At 39.6% G+C, this 17,125-nt stretch overlaps 1 protein-coding gene across 1 annotated transcript in view; it reads right to left on the bottom strand.

The window, feature by feature from the left end:
- Nucleotides 1–3,801: 3,801 nt before the first annotated feature.
- The window catches only part of dnajc8 (DnaJ (Hsp40) homolog, subfamily C, member 8), a 35,612-nt gene continuing 22,288 nt past the window's right edge, over nucleotides 3,802–17,125 (bottom strand). The window contains exons 7-9 of the mRNA XM_048613287.1: nucleotides 10,231–10,322; nucleotides 7,745–7,820; nucleotides 3,802–4,943 (exon numbers count right to left, since the gene is read on the bottom strand). Coding sequence (XP_048469244.1) covers nucleotides 4,824–4,943; nucleotides 7,745–7,820; nucleotides 10,231–10,322 — 288 coding nt within the window. The 3' untranslated portion in view covers nucleotides 3,802–4,823. The remainder of the gene's footprint in view (nucleotides 4,944–7,744; nucleotides 7,821–10,230; nucleotides 10,323–17,125) is intronic.

The raw sequence follows: 17,125 nt of genomic DNA, 5'->3' as shown, positions 1-17,125 counted from the left end.
TTAGCTGGATGAGCAGTCCAGTGATAATACCACTAGGCCATTGTCTTCTCATTGTTGAACATTATTATCCAAATAACAATATTCCATCATCAAAATGATCAAATGTAATAGTTTTATCTGGTAGACTATTAATCCAGAGGCCCTGTTAATGTTCTTGAGGACCGGGGTTCAAATCCTTCCATGGTGAAGAATGCAATTTGAATTCAATAAATATTTGAAGCTAATGATAATCGAGAAACCAAAACAACTGCGGATACTGTAAATCAGGAACAAAAACAAAGTTGCTGGAAAAGCTCAGCAAGTCTGACAGCATCTGTGAAGGAGAAAACAGAGTTAACGTTTCAGGTCCGGGGACCCTACCTCAGAATGTGTTGTTGTTGATTACCAAGAAACGGTTGTTGATTGTCAGAAAACCCCATCTAGTTCACGAATGTCCTTTAAGGAAGAAAACTGCCGCCCATACCTGGCCTGGCCTACATCTGACTCCAAAACCACGGCAATGTGGTTCATACCCAACTGACCTCTTGGCAATTAGGGATGGGTAATAAGTGCTGGCCTGACCAGTAATGCCAATATCCTGTGTATGAATTTTTTAAAAAGTAAACAATACATTCCTCTGAATCCTCATGGCATCAGTCTAGGGTGTCCTCACTTAAAAGCTGTGATTTTCAGGAACACATCACTGACTGATGCTAATAAAATTTGGAGAAGTGACTTATTGACTTTTGGTAAGACCTTAACTGATGCTTGGTTTCCCACAATATAATCAATATTAAAGCCGGAGGTTGGATTCAAAGGATAATTCTTGCCCAGATACAGCAGGGTAAAAACTGAAATACTGCGCCATAAATGTGTAGCCCTCTGCAATCCTCGCTGAAATAACTTGCAAAACAAAGCACTGAATACAGAAGTACTGAATAAATTGAAATTAGACCTCTCTCACTATACAGATATTGCCAGACATGCTGAGCTCCTGCGGCGCTTCCTGTTTTATTTCAGATTTCCAGCATTTTGGATTTGTATCATGTTATAGTTTCTATGTAGTCTGAACCTAACCTATTCACCTCTTACTTCCTGGAAATAAATCCAACCTTGCTTTCTTCCTGGCAGGATGAAAAGCATATCAATCCCATGGCCTAGATGTTCCAGGTAGTTATTGGAGCAGTATGGACTGGAGTTGCACACCGGAACAAAACAGAATTGCAGACACTGGTGGCTTTGTGGGGATTCCCTGAAACTGGGATCCTCTCAGAAAGTGCCTTATAATTAGAAATTCCAGAGGGTTCCAACTCACCGATGCTTAACAGTTACCCAAGAAAGATTGGATGATTAAAAATCTACTCACTTCTTGATAACTATTAAAACTGACAAGTCAAGAGTTCAGTATCTGCCCAACCACATCTCCACCCCAGCAACCAAAGTGCACCCACCTCTCCACATCCTGATCTGGCTGGACCCAACAACAGCCCAGCCCATCACATTAACCCTGCTGAATCCATCATTCTACCAGAACATGACCAGACCAGAACCGACACACCTACCCGACCGACCCTTGCCCTATCACCATCCCCAGTAACACCTCCCAACCAATCTTCAGCACTCCTCCACTTACCTGGCATCCTACACCTTCCCTTCACCCAAACGGCAACCTACTCCTTACCAACACACGAACCAGCCTACCACCTTCAGTAATCTAACACACCTACCTTTCCTCTGTCAAAGTGGCTTTGGAATCTGTAATTCCTGAAATATGACATCAAGTGCCATTAGAAAAAGAGTAATATTGCAGCCTGCAACTCTACTCCTGGACTGAGCGGACCCCAAGCCCCCCACCCCCGCCAAGTTTTCTCCAATGGATGAGACAGGCCAGACTCAAAAATCACAGACAGCTAAGTGAACAAGTTGAAGAGCGTTACTGTCAGTCAAATCTAACCAATCAGGATTTCTGAGATAATACATAGGCCTCCCCCATATCTTTGCCATGTATGTTAGTTTGACACCAGTCTATCTTTGGACCATGCTGCTCACAACATTGGTATATTTGATAAGCCACTTTATAAAATAAAAACTGCATGCTACAACTCAAAATATTTTGTATGACAATTTTACAGCAAAAGAATTCTCACACTGGCCAAACTACTGGCTAAGGCAGATCGTGTGTTTGAAATATAGAAATAAGTTTGAGCTGAAAACTGTGCAAACAATTCCACTTGTGCAATTTGTGCCAAATCATCAATCAGGCCTGCTCTTTGCACAAATCTGAACATTTCCATAATTTTAAATATCAAGGAAGATACACTATGCTCACCATAATCGTAAGTTACCAACTGATCACTTAGGCAGTGCCTCTCAGATGCTCATTAGAAGTTTTGATCCATTGAATTGGCTTTGCGTAGACATGAAGAGATGGCATGTTAGTTTCTCGCCTCACTTGAAATGATGCCTCACTCTCTGTCCCAAAGTTTACAATGTCATACCATCAGCATTCAAATCACATTCATTTTCAGAAATAGTTTCATTCAAGATATGGTTCATATAACTTCTTTCCGTACTTCATGAGAAAGTGAATTTGGTTACGTGGGCATAAAATTTGCTCAAGACAATCCAAACGTGAAACTTCTTTTTAAATTGTTACATTTTAGCTTGTACAGAATGGAAAATATTTTGGATCCAAACTTCATGCGCATGCTGCAGAATTTAACATTCAATTTGGTGCTTGTTTGTGTTTTTAATGTAAAAATTGTAAATAGCATTCCATTTAAATTTGAGTAAGTCAAACAGCTCATAAACCTGCCACTTACTTAAAAATCTCCATTTTGAATCCCTGTTTTCTTATTTGTTTTGCCCACCTTCCTATGAAGAGGTTTTCTTAACAATTAGCCATTTATTTAAAAAAAATCCCTCAGGTCTTTTTGTTGTGACCAATTTAATCTACTTACAATGTGTTGACAACTTAATACTCCATGACTGCTGTCAATTCCAATTAAGCAGAAGCAAGAAGTGACACAATTTTATAGGATTTGTCAAAAATATAATGTCAAATTGAGATTTAGAAATTGTAAGCCCCACAGACCTCAGCCTGGAATTCCTTCACTAAAAATCTCCACCTTTAAGATCGTCCTTAAACCTGTCTATTATCTCCTTACTCGACAGTGTTGTATCTTGATTCTGTTAAGTCCAAGGGATGTTGTTTTACTATGTTAAACATGCTATATAAATGCAAATTATTTATTCAAAATTGAAGGCAACAGAATCATGCTCTGACTTGGACATCTCAAAAGGATTCAAATAAGATTGATTGAATAGAATGGAATCATGTTAACAAAATGGATAGCTTGTAAAGTTCTTTTATGATGTTGGGAAGTCATTTTTTTTTTTAAGAAATATCTTCTGGAGTTGATGTTCATGTGAGCGTCATCTATCCACAGACCTCAAGTCATAAACAAATTAAGTGAAAAAAACTGGACAAAAAAATTACCGTTTTGGACCCAGTCTTATCTTTCACAATCAAATATTGTCGTCAACTACTCATTTGACGTATGTGCAAATTTCTCAAAGAAATATAGTTGATGCAAAAAATTTATTTTCCAGTCAAGATTAAATTTGAGATAAAGTCATTGATCTGAAGTAAACATGTACGTAACAGCACGATAAAGCACGACTTAGATTGCTCATGATAAGAGAACAGTAATATGTAACTAGACAGCATTGTAACATTCAAGGGACTTCATAAAAGCACCAAACCAAAAATGAACCCTCCCAGTTTCTAGATATTATAAAGTAACAAAGCACAAATCAAAATGGCCTGAACTGATCAGTTTTTATTCAAGATTTTTTACAATATTTTGAAAATTAAAATGTCAAGTAGGGTACCAAAACAGTTAGTGGGCAAGCAAAGAGGAGACAAACGAGGAGTTCTGATAAAAAGTGATTAGCTCGAAACAATAACTTGGTTGCTGTTTCCACAAATGCGGCCATACCAGTTAAGCATTTGCAGTATTTTCCATCTTCTTCATTGGAGAGAATTGAAAGTGACTGTATGACAATCCAGAAAGAATCTAACCTCGTTTTGCACTGAATTATCTGCATTGACCTCAGCCCACCCAGAACCAATATTCACTCAGATATGGATAGTTAGCATTTTGTGAAATTGAATGATTTCATCTGTACAACTGTTGTCCCAACATCAACCAGTACCTCTAGTAAAGTTATTACTCTGTGTATTAGTACCTCATTCTTTAAGTTACAATGTATATTCTTTCCCTAGGAGTTTGAAATTTAAAGCAATTGTTATGCAATCTTAATACCTGTAATAAAAGTCAAAATTTGATAAATACTTCAAATTATGATGCAATCTAATTATACAATATATGGCATCTATCAATTTTGAAAATAGAAAACACATACTTTGTTATTTCCAAACACTTTTAATGATTACTTTCGATGACTAAAGATAGACAAATTGTTCACAGTACAAAAAGGTTACAAAACGTTAAATTACAGGGCTTAAAAATTAAAGGTTTTCAAAAGGATACAAGGCCATTATCAACCTCTTTTATACTGTACATTTACATCATATTGGTTTAGAATCAGGAAGCAGTGAAGCCCTGCTACATAGATCATCAGGGGTGAAACTAAAAAATAGTACTAGCTACTACAACAGTTACAATCAGTAGAATGGACAGGGGGGAAAAAAAAAAACATTTCTGCCAATAAACTGCAAACACTACTCCTAAGAGAAGAACATGGTCTGGAGTAAACATTGCTATAGTTTGTATTTGTCATTTCCTATTATATTTTCCTAAACTATTTTCAGATGGCTCTTATCGCTGCTCCATCTTAACCTTTGGTGGCTTGAGGAAACTCCTCTGTTTCTTCTCTTTCTTCCCTTTTTTATTGGCTTGAAAGTTTCTCCAGCTATCAACACGACCATCACGGCTTTCCTGTGGTAACCATTACATACAGCAGTTAATACTTAAAAACCAAAAGTGTACGACAGTCTTCCGAACATGTTATTTTCTAGTAAATGACCTACCTTTGCCTCAGTGTACTAAAATGGGTGCCCAAGCAGAATTAAAGCAGTTACAATTCAAAATACCATGTAGACAATTGGCGATGCAGAAAAATGACAAGCCAAAAAAAAGTCACAGTTATTAAGGTCTGCCCTCTGTAGTTGAGATGTTGTGGTAGGCCTGGACACTATATACAATCTCTGCAATACACAGCACTGGGAGTACTTAGCAAGGACAAAATTCAACCCACGTTTTACCGATGTAGAATCAAGACTGTTGCCCAATTATTTTCTGGGACCAAGATGTGAGCTTCTAGCTCACATTGTGTCAATGAATCTTCGATCAGCCGTTTTAGCTTTATCTGTAATCACCATAGAGATAGATTGCAAAGCTTCCGTTTTTTACTCACGTTAGAACACTGTTTTTAGCAACTTATTGGCCTTAATATTAATTTGCTGCAGACACAGTGACAGAGTGCCAACAGACATAAAAGAATGCGTGGAACAAAGCCTAACCTGTAACTTGTACAGCAGTGAATACCCAATGTTAAAGTGTTTGTGACAGGAAGAAATCCCTGGAAGAAAGGAGCTGAAGTGCTCAACCCTGCCCCTTCTCAGTCTCAACTGCAGGTCTCCCACCAATCGGGAATTATCCATTGCTGTGGACTCCTGCTGGAGGTGATTCCTCCTACCCACTGAACAGACCATCAAGTTGGCTGGTTGCTAGGCTAAAAACAGGATGCCAGGACAGTAATGAAGTTTTGCCATTGGGTGCAGCAGGAGCTTGCTGGATTCTTCTGCTGATTTCAGCCCCTCACCCATCCTCCCCATTAACTTTGGAGCTCATCATCTCTAAAGGTCTTCTACCCCTGGCTGGAAAAAACAACAAGAATCTGATCACAGTGAGATCTGAAGCCTGCAATCTATTACACCATCGCAATCCTCATATCTTAAAGGCGGCTCTTCACCAGAATATGCTGTGGAGAAGTGCATTTAAGCAAAAAGTAGAAAAACAAACCAAATGTTGCCAACAAGTGAGAAGAAGTGCTGTAGAAAAACAATTCACTAAGTTAACATAGTTCTTGTAAAAGACCCCGATTTATTACTTCAAACTGTTCTGGCGCGCTGTGCCAAACAAATAATCCCCAGCACTTGAAATCGCAATCAGTACACTGTCTGGAGATGTAACTCAAGTTCACAATGACAAAACAGATTAATAATGCTTGGATCCTTTTCATATTTCAAACAAATGCCATATTAAAATATCAAACACCCAACATTAACATCTACAGAATTTCTTGAACTAATCAAATTCTGTATGGCATCAAAGGAGGAAATATTCAAGGGGTGGGAACATAGCAATGATTAAATTCTGATGATAAGGTTGGTTTTAAGGCGGGGTTGAAAAGCAGAAGAATTTAGGAAGGTAGTTTCAGATTGTATAATCTAGTTGGCTGAAGACACAGCTGCCAATGTCAGTCTGTGAAAGTAGATTTATTCAAGATACCAGAGCTGGTGTAACAAAAAAAAAAGGTGGGGATCACCGGGCCAGAGAATGATACAGAAATATGAAGAAGTGAGGTCACGGACGGTTTGAAACACAAGTTTTGGAATTTTAAACTTGGGCCAGAGTGAGTGTGATCCATTCATTAATGCAATATCTGAATCAGGAAATCTAACAACAAAATGCCAATGGAATGAGACTGCGATTTTTCAGATTCATTTTTCACTGCTAGAGAGGTTGTTTGAAGTAATTAAGACTGTCCATGTCATTAAAAGGGAGCTCATTCTGAAATGAACAAACACTACCTTTCTGGTGAGTTTACCACAAAACGGTAAATCTATTTGAATAGCAATACAGACAGAAAAATGTTGTTTGCAGGAGTGTGCGAGATGCCTTTGACAGCAACATTTGAACTTCCATGTTTAACTGCCTCCATAAGTTGGTGAGAGGTGATGGCCTAATGGCATTGTTACTAGACTATTAATTCAGAGAACCAGCTAATGTCCTGGAGAACTGGGCTCAAATCCCGCCACAGCAGATGGTGAAATTTGAATCCGATAAAAATCTGGAATTAACAGTCTAATGGTGATCCGTTGTTGAATGTTCACTAACGTCCTTTAGGGAAGGAAACAGCCATCCTTACCCAGTCTGACCTACATGTGAATCCAGGCCCACAGGGGATGTGGTGTACTCTTAAGCCCTCTGGGCAATAAAACATGGCCCAGCCAGCGACGCCCTCATCCCGTGAAAGAATAGTAAAAAAAAAAGTTGCTATCTGATTTCCATACAGACAATAGTGAGCGCAGTTAGCTTCATTGTTAATCCTACTACAATATCTGGTCAAATAAAGTATATTTCTGTATTTGGGTTTGCTCAGCACATAATAGTTGTGCCACATCAAGAAAAACTCATCGAAGTATGGCACATGGATTTGGAGTGTATAATCTATAGTGCTCTTTAATAAGAATCCAGACTTCTTATAATATTAGTCATTAAATTACAATTTAAAACAGATTATTTTTATCACTGTTTCAAGATGGACTATCAAATTGACTATTATGCATCACTCACTGTACATCTTGATGTCAAGGTAATTATTAAAATCATTTGGTTTTTCAGAAGGAAACCATTTTCAACAGGACTGCAGAATCATAACCATCGCTCATTGCTGCACAAACCATTCAAAACATGACAAGAATTAGAAATTGGCAAGTTAGAATTTCACAAACCTCAAAATTTTTCTGCCACTCTTTGTCACGTTTTGCTTTCTCTTCCTGCTCAATTTCCTCTTCTCTTTGCCGCTTCCTGTATTTAGAAGTATGGACAGCATGAGAAAACTTGCTCTTAGATGAGCACTCAGCTGCTGAAATTTCTCTTTAACGTGTTACTATTTGCCGGGATAGTGGGTATTTACAATTCCCAGCAAAACGAGGGCCGTTAAAGCTTGCACAGCCTGTCTTACGATAACACTCCTAACAATTTCCTACAATGTTTCCTTGCTTTTCTGCCCTGGGAATAAAGAGCTGGGAGACCCATAAAACCAATTTCTCTTTACTGTACCATTACTTACTGCTGGTAAACAAGCATGGGTGACCATTGGAGTGGGAGATAGTAGGAACTGCAGATGCTGGAGAATCCGAGACAAGGTGCAGAGCTGGATGAACACAGCAGGCCAAGCAGCATCATAGGAGCAGAAAGGCTGACGTTTCGGGCCTAGACCCTTCATCAGAAAAGGGGGAGGGGAAGGGGGTTCTGAAATAAATAGGGAGAGAGGGGGAGGCGGATAGAAGATGGATAGAGGAGAAGATAGGTGGAGAGGAAACAAACAGATCGAAGAGGCGGGGATGGAGCCAGTAAAGGTGAGTGTAGGTGGGGAGTTAGGGAGGGGATAAGGTCAGTCCAGGGAGGACGGACAGGTCGAGGGGGCGGGATGAGGTTAGTCGGTAGGAGATGGGGGTGCGGCTTGAGGTGGGAGGAGGGGATAGGTGGGAGGAAGAACAGGTTAGGGAGGCGTGGACAAGCTGGACTGGTTTTGGGATGCGGTCGGGGGAGGGGAGATTTTGAAGCTTGTGAAATCCACACTGATACCATTGGGCTGCAGGGTTCCCAAGCGGAATATGAGTTGCTGTTCCTGCAACCTTCGGGTGGCATCGTTGTGGCACTATAGGCGGCCCAGGATGGACATGTTGTCTGAGGAATGGGAGGGGGAGTTGAAATGGTTCGCGACTGGGAGGTGCAGTTGTTTATTGCGAACCAAGCGTATTTCACAAGCTTCAAAATCTCCCCTCCCGCTACCGCATCCCAAAACCAGTCCAGCTCGTCCACGCCTCCCTAACCTGTTCTTCCTCCCACCTATCCCCTCCTCCCACCTCAAGCCGCACCCCCATCTCCTACCTACTAACCTCATTCCGCCCCCTTGACCTGTCCGTCCTCCCTGGACTGACCTATCCCCTCCCTAACTCCCCACCTACACTCACCTTTACTGGCTCCATCCCCGCCTCTTCGACCTGTTTATTTCCTCTCCACTATCCATCTTCTATCCGCCTCCCACTCTCTCCCTATTTATTTCAGACCCCCTTCCCCTCCCCCTTTTCTGATGAAGGGTCTAGGCCCGAAACGTCAGCCTTTCTGCTCCTATGATGCTGCTTGGCCTGCTGTGTTCATCCAGCCCTGCACCTTGTTGTCTCGACCATTGGAGTAGACTTGGTTATGATCTTGCCCCATACTCCAATCCTAAAACTATCAGTCTGGTGCAAAATACGTTCACCAACACATAGAACCATACTCAAAGATTGAGATTCAGGTGCAGTACTGGGAGTAAGCCAGAACCCATTTAATCTTATCCCAGTATGAATCAGAGTCACAGTGAATAAAGTGTGAGAATGTAGATGGTGGGGTTGGTGGGGGAGAGAAGAGGAGGAGAGCAGGGAGGGGGCTGTGGAAAAGTTATAAATCAGTAAGTGGAAAGGTTTCTCTTCCAACCCAGAGAAAATAAATGTCACATCACAAGATATACTAAATACATCTGAATTGAGAAACATTTAGAACAATAAAGTGGGAATGAACGATTTGCCCCTACAAAACAACTTTAATTTAGTAAAACATTCCAAGGCACTTCACAACAAAGTTAACAAAAAAAAGTTACGTGGGATATTAGGACAGATGTCCGAAAACCTGATCAAAGTCTTTCAGAAAATATTACCTCCCTGCCAATCTTGCCTTTTAAAGTGAGGAAATCTCTGAGCTTTAGGGCCCAAGAAGCTGAGGGTCTAGCCAATGTTTGAGTGATGAAAACAGGGGATGACTAAGACATTAGAATGAAAAAAAATCAGGGTATCTCAGAAGGTTCTACTGAGGTCAGAAATTATAGCATATGCAAGAACACGGAAGTGAGAGTATCAGGGAGGGGTGAGGTCACAAAGGAATTTGAAATAAGGACCTTTTTTAGTTGGAGAAATATACTGTTGGACCAGGACCCAAAATAAATCACCAAGTACAGTGGTGTTGACTTGAAAGGATTTAGCACAAAGTTTTCAAATACTGGATAATTTAAGTTCCTTAGAATTAAGAGTAGGATATATTTCACAGCTTTGTTTCCTCATCCAAAATCAACAGTTTCTAATGACTAACCCTTTATAAGTGGCCATTTTTAAATGTGGGTGCTGGAAACAAATGCAGAATATTCAATAGCATAGGTTTTAACATAATTACATACCTTTCATGCATGTCCTTGGCTTCACGTTCCTTCCTTTTAATTTCTAATTCAGCAAACAGCTTCATAGTTTGTTTGTGCACTGATTGCTTAAACTAGCAAAGTTGAAGGAAAAAATGAGTCTGACACAATTCAGGACTTAATGGATAACAGCTCAATCAACACAATTACAATAACTTAAATAGCAAGATCCTGTAACTGACTCGAATCCCATGGTTGAGAATTTCATTCAGTCACAGAGGAAATGCTCAGAAAAGAAAATCCAAAATACTTCATTTCTTGCAGAGATGAATCAAAATACTGCACAATGTTATAATGTTAATATCTGAAGATGAAAAATTCAGGGATTTATTTATACATTATCACAGTGTCTTTGAAGGTAACCAGGGGAGGGTCCACAAGGACATCAAAATTCTACTTGCCCATTATACAACTTTTGCTTCCATTCACCTTACTTTTATTATTTCTACTGCAGCACACTAAGAACTAATAATGCAGTCAGTACTATTTTTCTGAAATTAGGATACATCCTCTGGAGAATAATTTGCAGTGACTTTAACAATTATGCACCAAGATTTATGAACCATTGTTTCTGACACAATTTTTCCTCCTCCAATCAGAAAAGTTTGATGTAATGTCTCCAACTAATACTGCAAATGTCAACAGATCTATAAATATAGTTTACTAACCAGACAGGCTGTGTTGTTCCGGTACAGCCCAAAAAATGTGAAACCACCCAGTTTACAAAGTATCACAAGGACAATATCGGGTAAAAGTTACACATGGCTTATGAGACACTATCCCCAACATATAGTTCCTTGTACTATATTTAAATTGGCAGGAGCCTGGTCTAACTTGCCATTAGCTGAAATCTGCACTAGTACATTGCATTGAGGCAGAATGCTTTATTCTATATATTAATTTCTTATATAAACAATCAGGATACAAAGATCTTACTTTAAATTAGAGTTTACTGAAAATGTAAGGATGCTTCTCCCAAACACTTTTTAAATTTGAGACCCCATTCCTCCCACCTCAAAAATATGGCCACAGTCCGGAGGAACCCTAAAAATGTTTTTGTGAACACCTTATCCACAACCTACCGTCTTAATTTCCAAATATCTAAAATTATTGGGATATGACAAATTACACATAAGTAAATCAAGTATGAAACAGCAGCATAGAAAGCAGAATTCTCAGGACATGATATGTCTATTATACATTTATGGATACATCATGGGCTGCATACCCCAATATGGAAATTTCCATTTTGTAGATGTGCAAAATACACAGCAGGGGCAGATTTAATCTGTTAAGGATTAAAGGAGAAAGTAGATGGAAAAGCAAACTGAAGACCAATTACAACTCATTTGACAAAACACCCTCAAACACAAACACTGATCACAAATGAAAGGAATACATACAATGAGGAAACCAATTAATAACAACCCAGGACAGAGGCACTAATGGGTGAACACAGCTCACGCTGGATTTCTTATACATATCCTTTATGTAATAGGGGACACTACATCCAACACAAAAAATAATTTCTTCCAGATCACTTTACTTTGAGCAAGGGTCATTTTCATCCTTTCAAGCAAGCATTCGTTTTCATAACTTGGTGGGGATTTTTTACTGAAACACACATCCTGAATCTGAGCAAGCAGTAAGAAGCAAGTTTGTACAGATACAGTAGATATAGAGGTAACAGGCACTTACAAAGTGCAAGACATAACTGATGAAAACTCAATGCAACATCACGAACAGCAACACTGGAGTTACTGGCTTGATACTTCAGCAAAACTAAAAGACATAGAAGCCATAGACTATACTCCTTAAAAAGCACCAAATTAAAGTCTTAGGACAGGCAAGTCTTAGCTCCTTTCAGCATGACAGATTTGAAAATCCCTCACAGCTAAAATTAAATGCACTCAGCTCTCACTTCTCCACATAAAACATTTGGCAGCCCATCACTATTGAATGAATAACTTGTCTTGTTGAGTTACTTATATTTACAAGCTGTAAAACTACATTAAGGCCAGCAATTATGCAAGATTTGCTAAAATTTGGAAAAATGCATCTTTTGTGCTCATTTCAAGATAATAAATTGTGAAAATTAAAGGGCACAGACACTGGTAAAACATGTATGGGATTCTGTTGTAAACATTCACACACATGATTGAGTCTCTTGCAATCATTTTTATAAACAATGAATGCCGTTCAGAATTTTCCTCTTAATTCCATGTCTGGCTGGTTCAATACAATGAGAACTTTTAAATTGAAAGGTTGCGTGGTTAGGAACACGGGTGGTATTGGGTTTAGGTGTGATTCTCAAAGTCTATTTCAATCATGCTTGCAATGACAGATGAGAGAAACATACTTTTAGGAATAAAAAGGGGTCAGTCACACTGTTAGGAGTATATTATGGGTCCCCAACAGTCAGCAAGCAATTGAGGAGCAGATGCGTAGTCAATTCATGAAAGTGTGTAGAAGTAATAATAGGGCACTTCTGTTCGGGAACTGCAACAACTCTAATATTAGTTAGGATAATCAGTGTAAAGGTTTTATAGGGGACAGATTTCTTAAAATGTATACAGGAGAGTTTTTATGTCAACAAGCAGATAGCCCTACAAGGGACAGTGCAGGTCTTGACCTAATTCTGAGGAATGAAGCTGGACAGGTTTTCAAGGTCAGAGTGCGAGCGATACAACAGCACATGTTTTAAGTTTGTTATGGAAAAGGAGAAAGATCTAAAAAAAAGTTCTGGAGTGGAGCAAGACAGGATCTGGCCAAAATAGACTGGGACCTGCTACTTGAGAGTAACTTTTCAGCAGAATATTTGGAGGCACTAAGAAAGCTACTGGAGAAGTTCAGGCCAAATATGCTCCACTTAGGGTGAAATATAGGAGCAACAGGTCTAGAGAACCATGGATGTCTAGGAACATTCAGGGCTGGATAAAAAGGAAAACAGGAATAGTTAGAGTGAGTGAAATAGAGGCTCCATGGGAGTGTAGGAAATGCAGGGAGAATTTAAAGCATTAGAAGTATAAAGAGGGGGCATGAGAAAATACTGGCAGACAAGATTAGGGAAAATGTCATGATAGCCTCTAAGTCCATAAAGGGGAAGAGAATAACTAGGGAAAGAGTAGGGCCTATCCAAGGAGGGAAACTGTGCATGAAGCCAGAGGATATTTGTAGGGTATTAAACGAGTACTTCACATCTGTCCTTACTTGGAAGGGGGATGCAATTACAAAATTCAAGAACATGGACTGCAAAGTTCTTCAGTAGATTGATATAAGAAGTGAGGTGGTATTGGAGGATTTGCTGGATTGAAAAGTGGTCACATCTCCAGGTCCAAATGAGTTGTATCCCAAATTGCTGTGGTCGACAAAAGATGAAATCACAGGGGTCCTAACCCAAATTTTTAAATAGCCCCTGGTCACAGGAGAGGTGCGAGAGGACTGGAGAACAACTAATATGGTTCTACTTTACAAGAAGGGTGGTAGAGATAGACCAGGGAACTACAGACCAGGCAGTCTAACATCAGTAGTAGGGAAGCTATTAGACAAAATAGTGAAGGAGAAATGAATCTCCATTTACAGTTAAGGCTTGTTCAAGGGATAGTCAGCATGGCTTTATCAGAGGGAGATCATGCCCAACAAATCTGGTAGAATTTTGAGAGAAGGTGACCAAAGTGTTTGGATGAGGATAGGGCAGTTGATGTACTTTTTATGGATTTCAGCAAGGCCTCTGACAAGGTCCCACTTGGGAAACTAATAAAGAAGGTAAAAGCTCATGGGACCCAGAGTAACTTGGCATGATGGATCCAAAATTGGCTTAATGGTAGAAGACAGAGGGTGGTGGTTGAAGTTTGTCTGTGCTTCTGGAGCCCAATGTGCAGTGGCATACCACAGGGATCAGTGCCGGGTCCCTTATTGTGTGAGATATGCACAAATGATGTAGATGAGAATGTGGGAGGGATAATAACTAAGTTTGTGGATGTCACAAAGATTGGCAGCATGGTTGAATAGCAAACAGCTGTTCCTTTTAGATGAAAGGTCAATAGCAAGGTGGCATAATTTGAAAGTTAAAGGCAAGAAGTTTAGAGGGGACTGGAGGCAAAACATTTCACCCAGAAGGTGGTGGGGATCTGTAAATGCTGTAAAGTGAGAAGTATTTGTCACAGTTATATCATCTTCCAGGACTGAACATAAACTTCAACAATTGCACTCCTACCTCAGTTTAAAAAAGTTAATTCAGAGAGAAGAAAAAGTGCTCAAGATATTGAGGAAAAGATGCAAGCAGCAGATGATGTCCAAGTTAATGAAAAAGCAGCAATATCAAAAAACTTGGAACCTGTTCAGTTGAAAAAGCTCTAACATCACACAAATACTTAACAATCAGCTATAGATTTAAAATTTGCCTTTATGATTGGCAAGTAGAAGACTAATAAACTTCTCGTAGAGTTATCATAGAGATTAATAAGCTAACTGCTATCCAGTTTCATATTTTGATATCTTTGATCACAATCTGTACAATAAACTGCATTCAACACTACAGCTGGGCTGTTGAGAATGCTGTTTCCTGAAGTAAGAGTAATGGGAAGTTAACAAACAGCTATTTTCTGCACTTCCTGGCTCTTGGTTTACAGAAATGGCAGAATTTTGTTTGTCCCACTTCCCCAATAAACTTTGTTGAAAAACAGGGAAAAGAAGAGCTAAAAGCAAAAAGGCAAATAAAGCACCACAGAAACACTATTTCTGCCCCTTTCATACATCCATTATTGCTCACATGTACAGTATGGTCCTAAGTAACACTGGGTGCTATGCGTATCAGCATAAAACACACTTGCTTATGAAGTGCTCAAATGATTTCAAGTTATTTCAAGTCATTTTGACTGAGACTTAACTCTGATTCAAGCCCCAGAAAGAAAGTTGACCATCACTACACATACCTCTTGCTAAGTGCTAAATGTCATTAACAAGGTAACTGAATACTATTATTAATTTCTACCAGGCTTGTTGAGAGGAAGATAAAATTGAAAACAGATGAGAAAATAATTGCACAGCAAGAATTAAAATAATTTTAGTTGTCAAATTGTTGAGTTGTTGACATATTGGCATTGTTAAAGCCTACCATTCTATCTGCAGTCATGATCTGGAATACAGTAAAATCTGCAAAAAACTTGACATGGGGCCAGAAAACATTTAATATTAATTTAGCATTCCATATTAATGAATGTATGGAATATAACATGAGACTATCTACTTTGGTAGGAGGAACACAGGTGCATTTTTTTTTTTAAATGGTGAGAATGATGACGAAAGGACCCAGGTAATCTTGTTCATAAGTATGAAAGCTAGTATGTCCGTGCAACAAGTGATTCAGAAGGCGAGTGAATTTTTAGTCTTATCACAGGAGGATGGAGAACAAGAGAAATAAATCTTGTTTTAATTGTGCAGAGAACTAGTGAGGTGGTACCTAAAGTATAGATTGTTATTTCCTTTGTTTAGACAAAGGATATACTTGTATAGATAATGTGCAGTAGATTCACCAAACTAATTCCTGGGATTGTGGTACTGTCCTACAATGAAAAGCTGAGAAGTCTTGGCCTCCATTTGTTGGGATTTAGATGATTGCTAGGCAACCTCAAAGAAACTGAAAATTCTTAAAGGGAGAAAACAGGAGATACAGAGAGGAGGAATCGCCTGACTGCAGAGTCTAAAACCAAAAAAAAACACTTCAGAAGAAAAGGCAAATCATTTTAGGACAAAGACGAGGGAGAACATCTTCACTCAGAGAATGGTGGATCTTCAGAATTCTCTAATCCAGGTTTCAAGAGATAATAATGAGCCTGCATGAAATAAGAGCTAAAGTAAAACACTTTGTTGTGTTAGGATTCACATGATGGGAACTAATTGAAGCTTTTTCTGGAGAAACTCAACCATTAAGTTTAAGACAGAAATTGATAGCTTTCTGATTACTAATAACATCGGGGAAAGCACAGGAAAACAGCGTTGAGGTAGATGATCAGCTATTATCTAGAACAGCAAATCAGGTTCAATGAGCTTTATGGTGTATTCCTGCTCCTATGTTGCTTATAGAGAAAAATTATAGACGAAGATTTGACCTTAACAGAAAAATTACCCACAAATAATAATAAAAATCAGGGAAGTAAGAGAAGTGTGCAAATCACATTTTTTAAGCATCACAAGTTAAATCACATTCTCATACCCCACTGTTTCACTATTACAGAGAAATAAATACACATCACAAAGTGAAAACTGGCCATTCGACCCAAGTAAATTGCATTGGTGACAACAAGGTGCAGAGCTGGATGAACACAGCAGGCCAAGCAGCATCATAGGAGCAGAAAGGCTGACATTTCGGGCCTAGACCCTTCATCAGAAATGGGGGAGGGGAAGGGGGTTCTGAAATAAATAGGGAGAGAGGGGGAGGCGGATAGAAGATGGATAGAGGAGAGGACAGGTGGAGAGGAAACAAACAGGTCAAAGAGGTGGGGATGGAGCCAGTAAAGGTGAGTGTAGGTGGGGAGTTAGGGAGGGGATAGGTCAGTCCAGGGAGGACGGACGGGTCAAGAGGGCGGGATGAGGTTAGTCGGTAGGAGATGGGGGTGCGGCTTGAGGTGGGAGGAGGGGATAGGTGGGAGGAAGAACAGGTTAGGGAGGCGTGGACAAGCTGGACTGGTTTTGGGATGCGGTCGGGGGAGGGGAGATTTTGAAGCTTGTGAAATCCACACTGATACCATTGGGCTGCAGGGTTCCCAAGCGGAATATGAGTTGCTGTTCCTGCAACCTTCGGGTAGCATCGTTGTGGCACTGCAGGAGGTCCAGGATGGACATGTCGTCTGAGGAATGGGAGGGGGAGTTGAAATGG

The sequence above is a fragment of the Rhincodon typus genome, chromosome 27, assembly GCF_021869965.1.
Source record: "Rhincodon typus isolate 14 chromosome 27, sRhiTyp1.1, whole genome shotgun sequence".
Taxonomy (NCBI): domain Eukaryota; kingdom Metazoa; phylum Chordata; class Chondrichthyes; order Orectolobiformes; family Rhincodontidae; genus Rhincodon; species Rhincodon typus.
The sequence above is the reverse complement of the archived record's forward strand: the minus strand, read 5'-3'. Positions and strand labels throughout refer to the sequence as shown.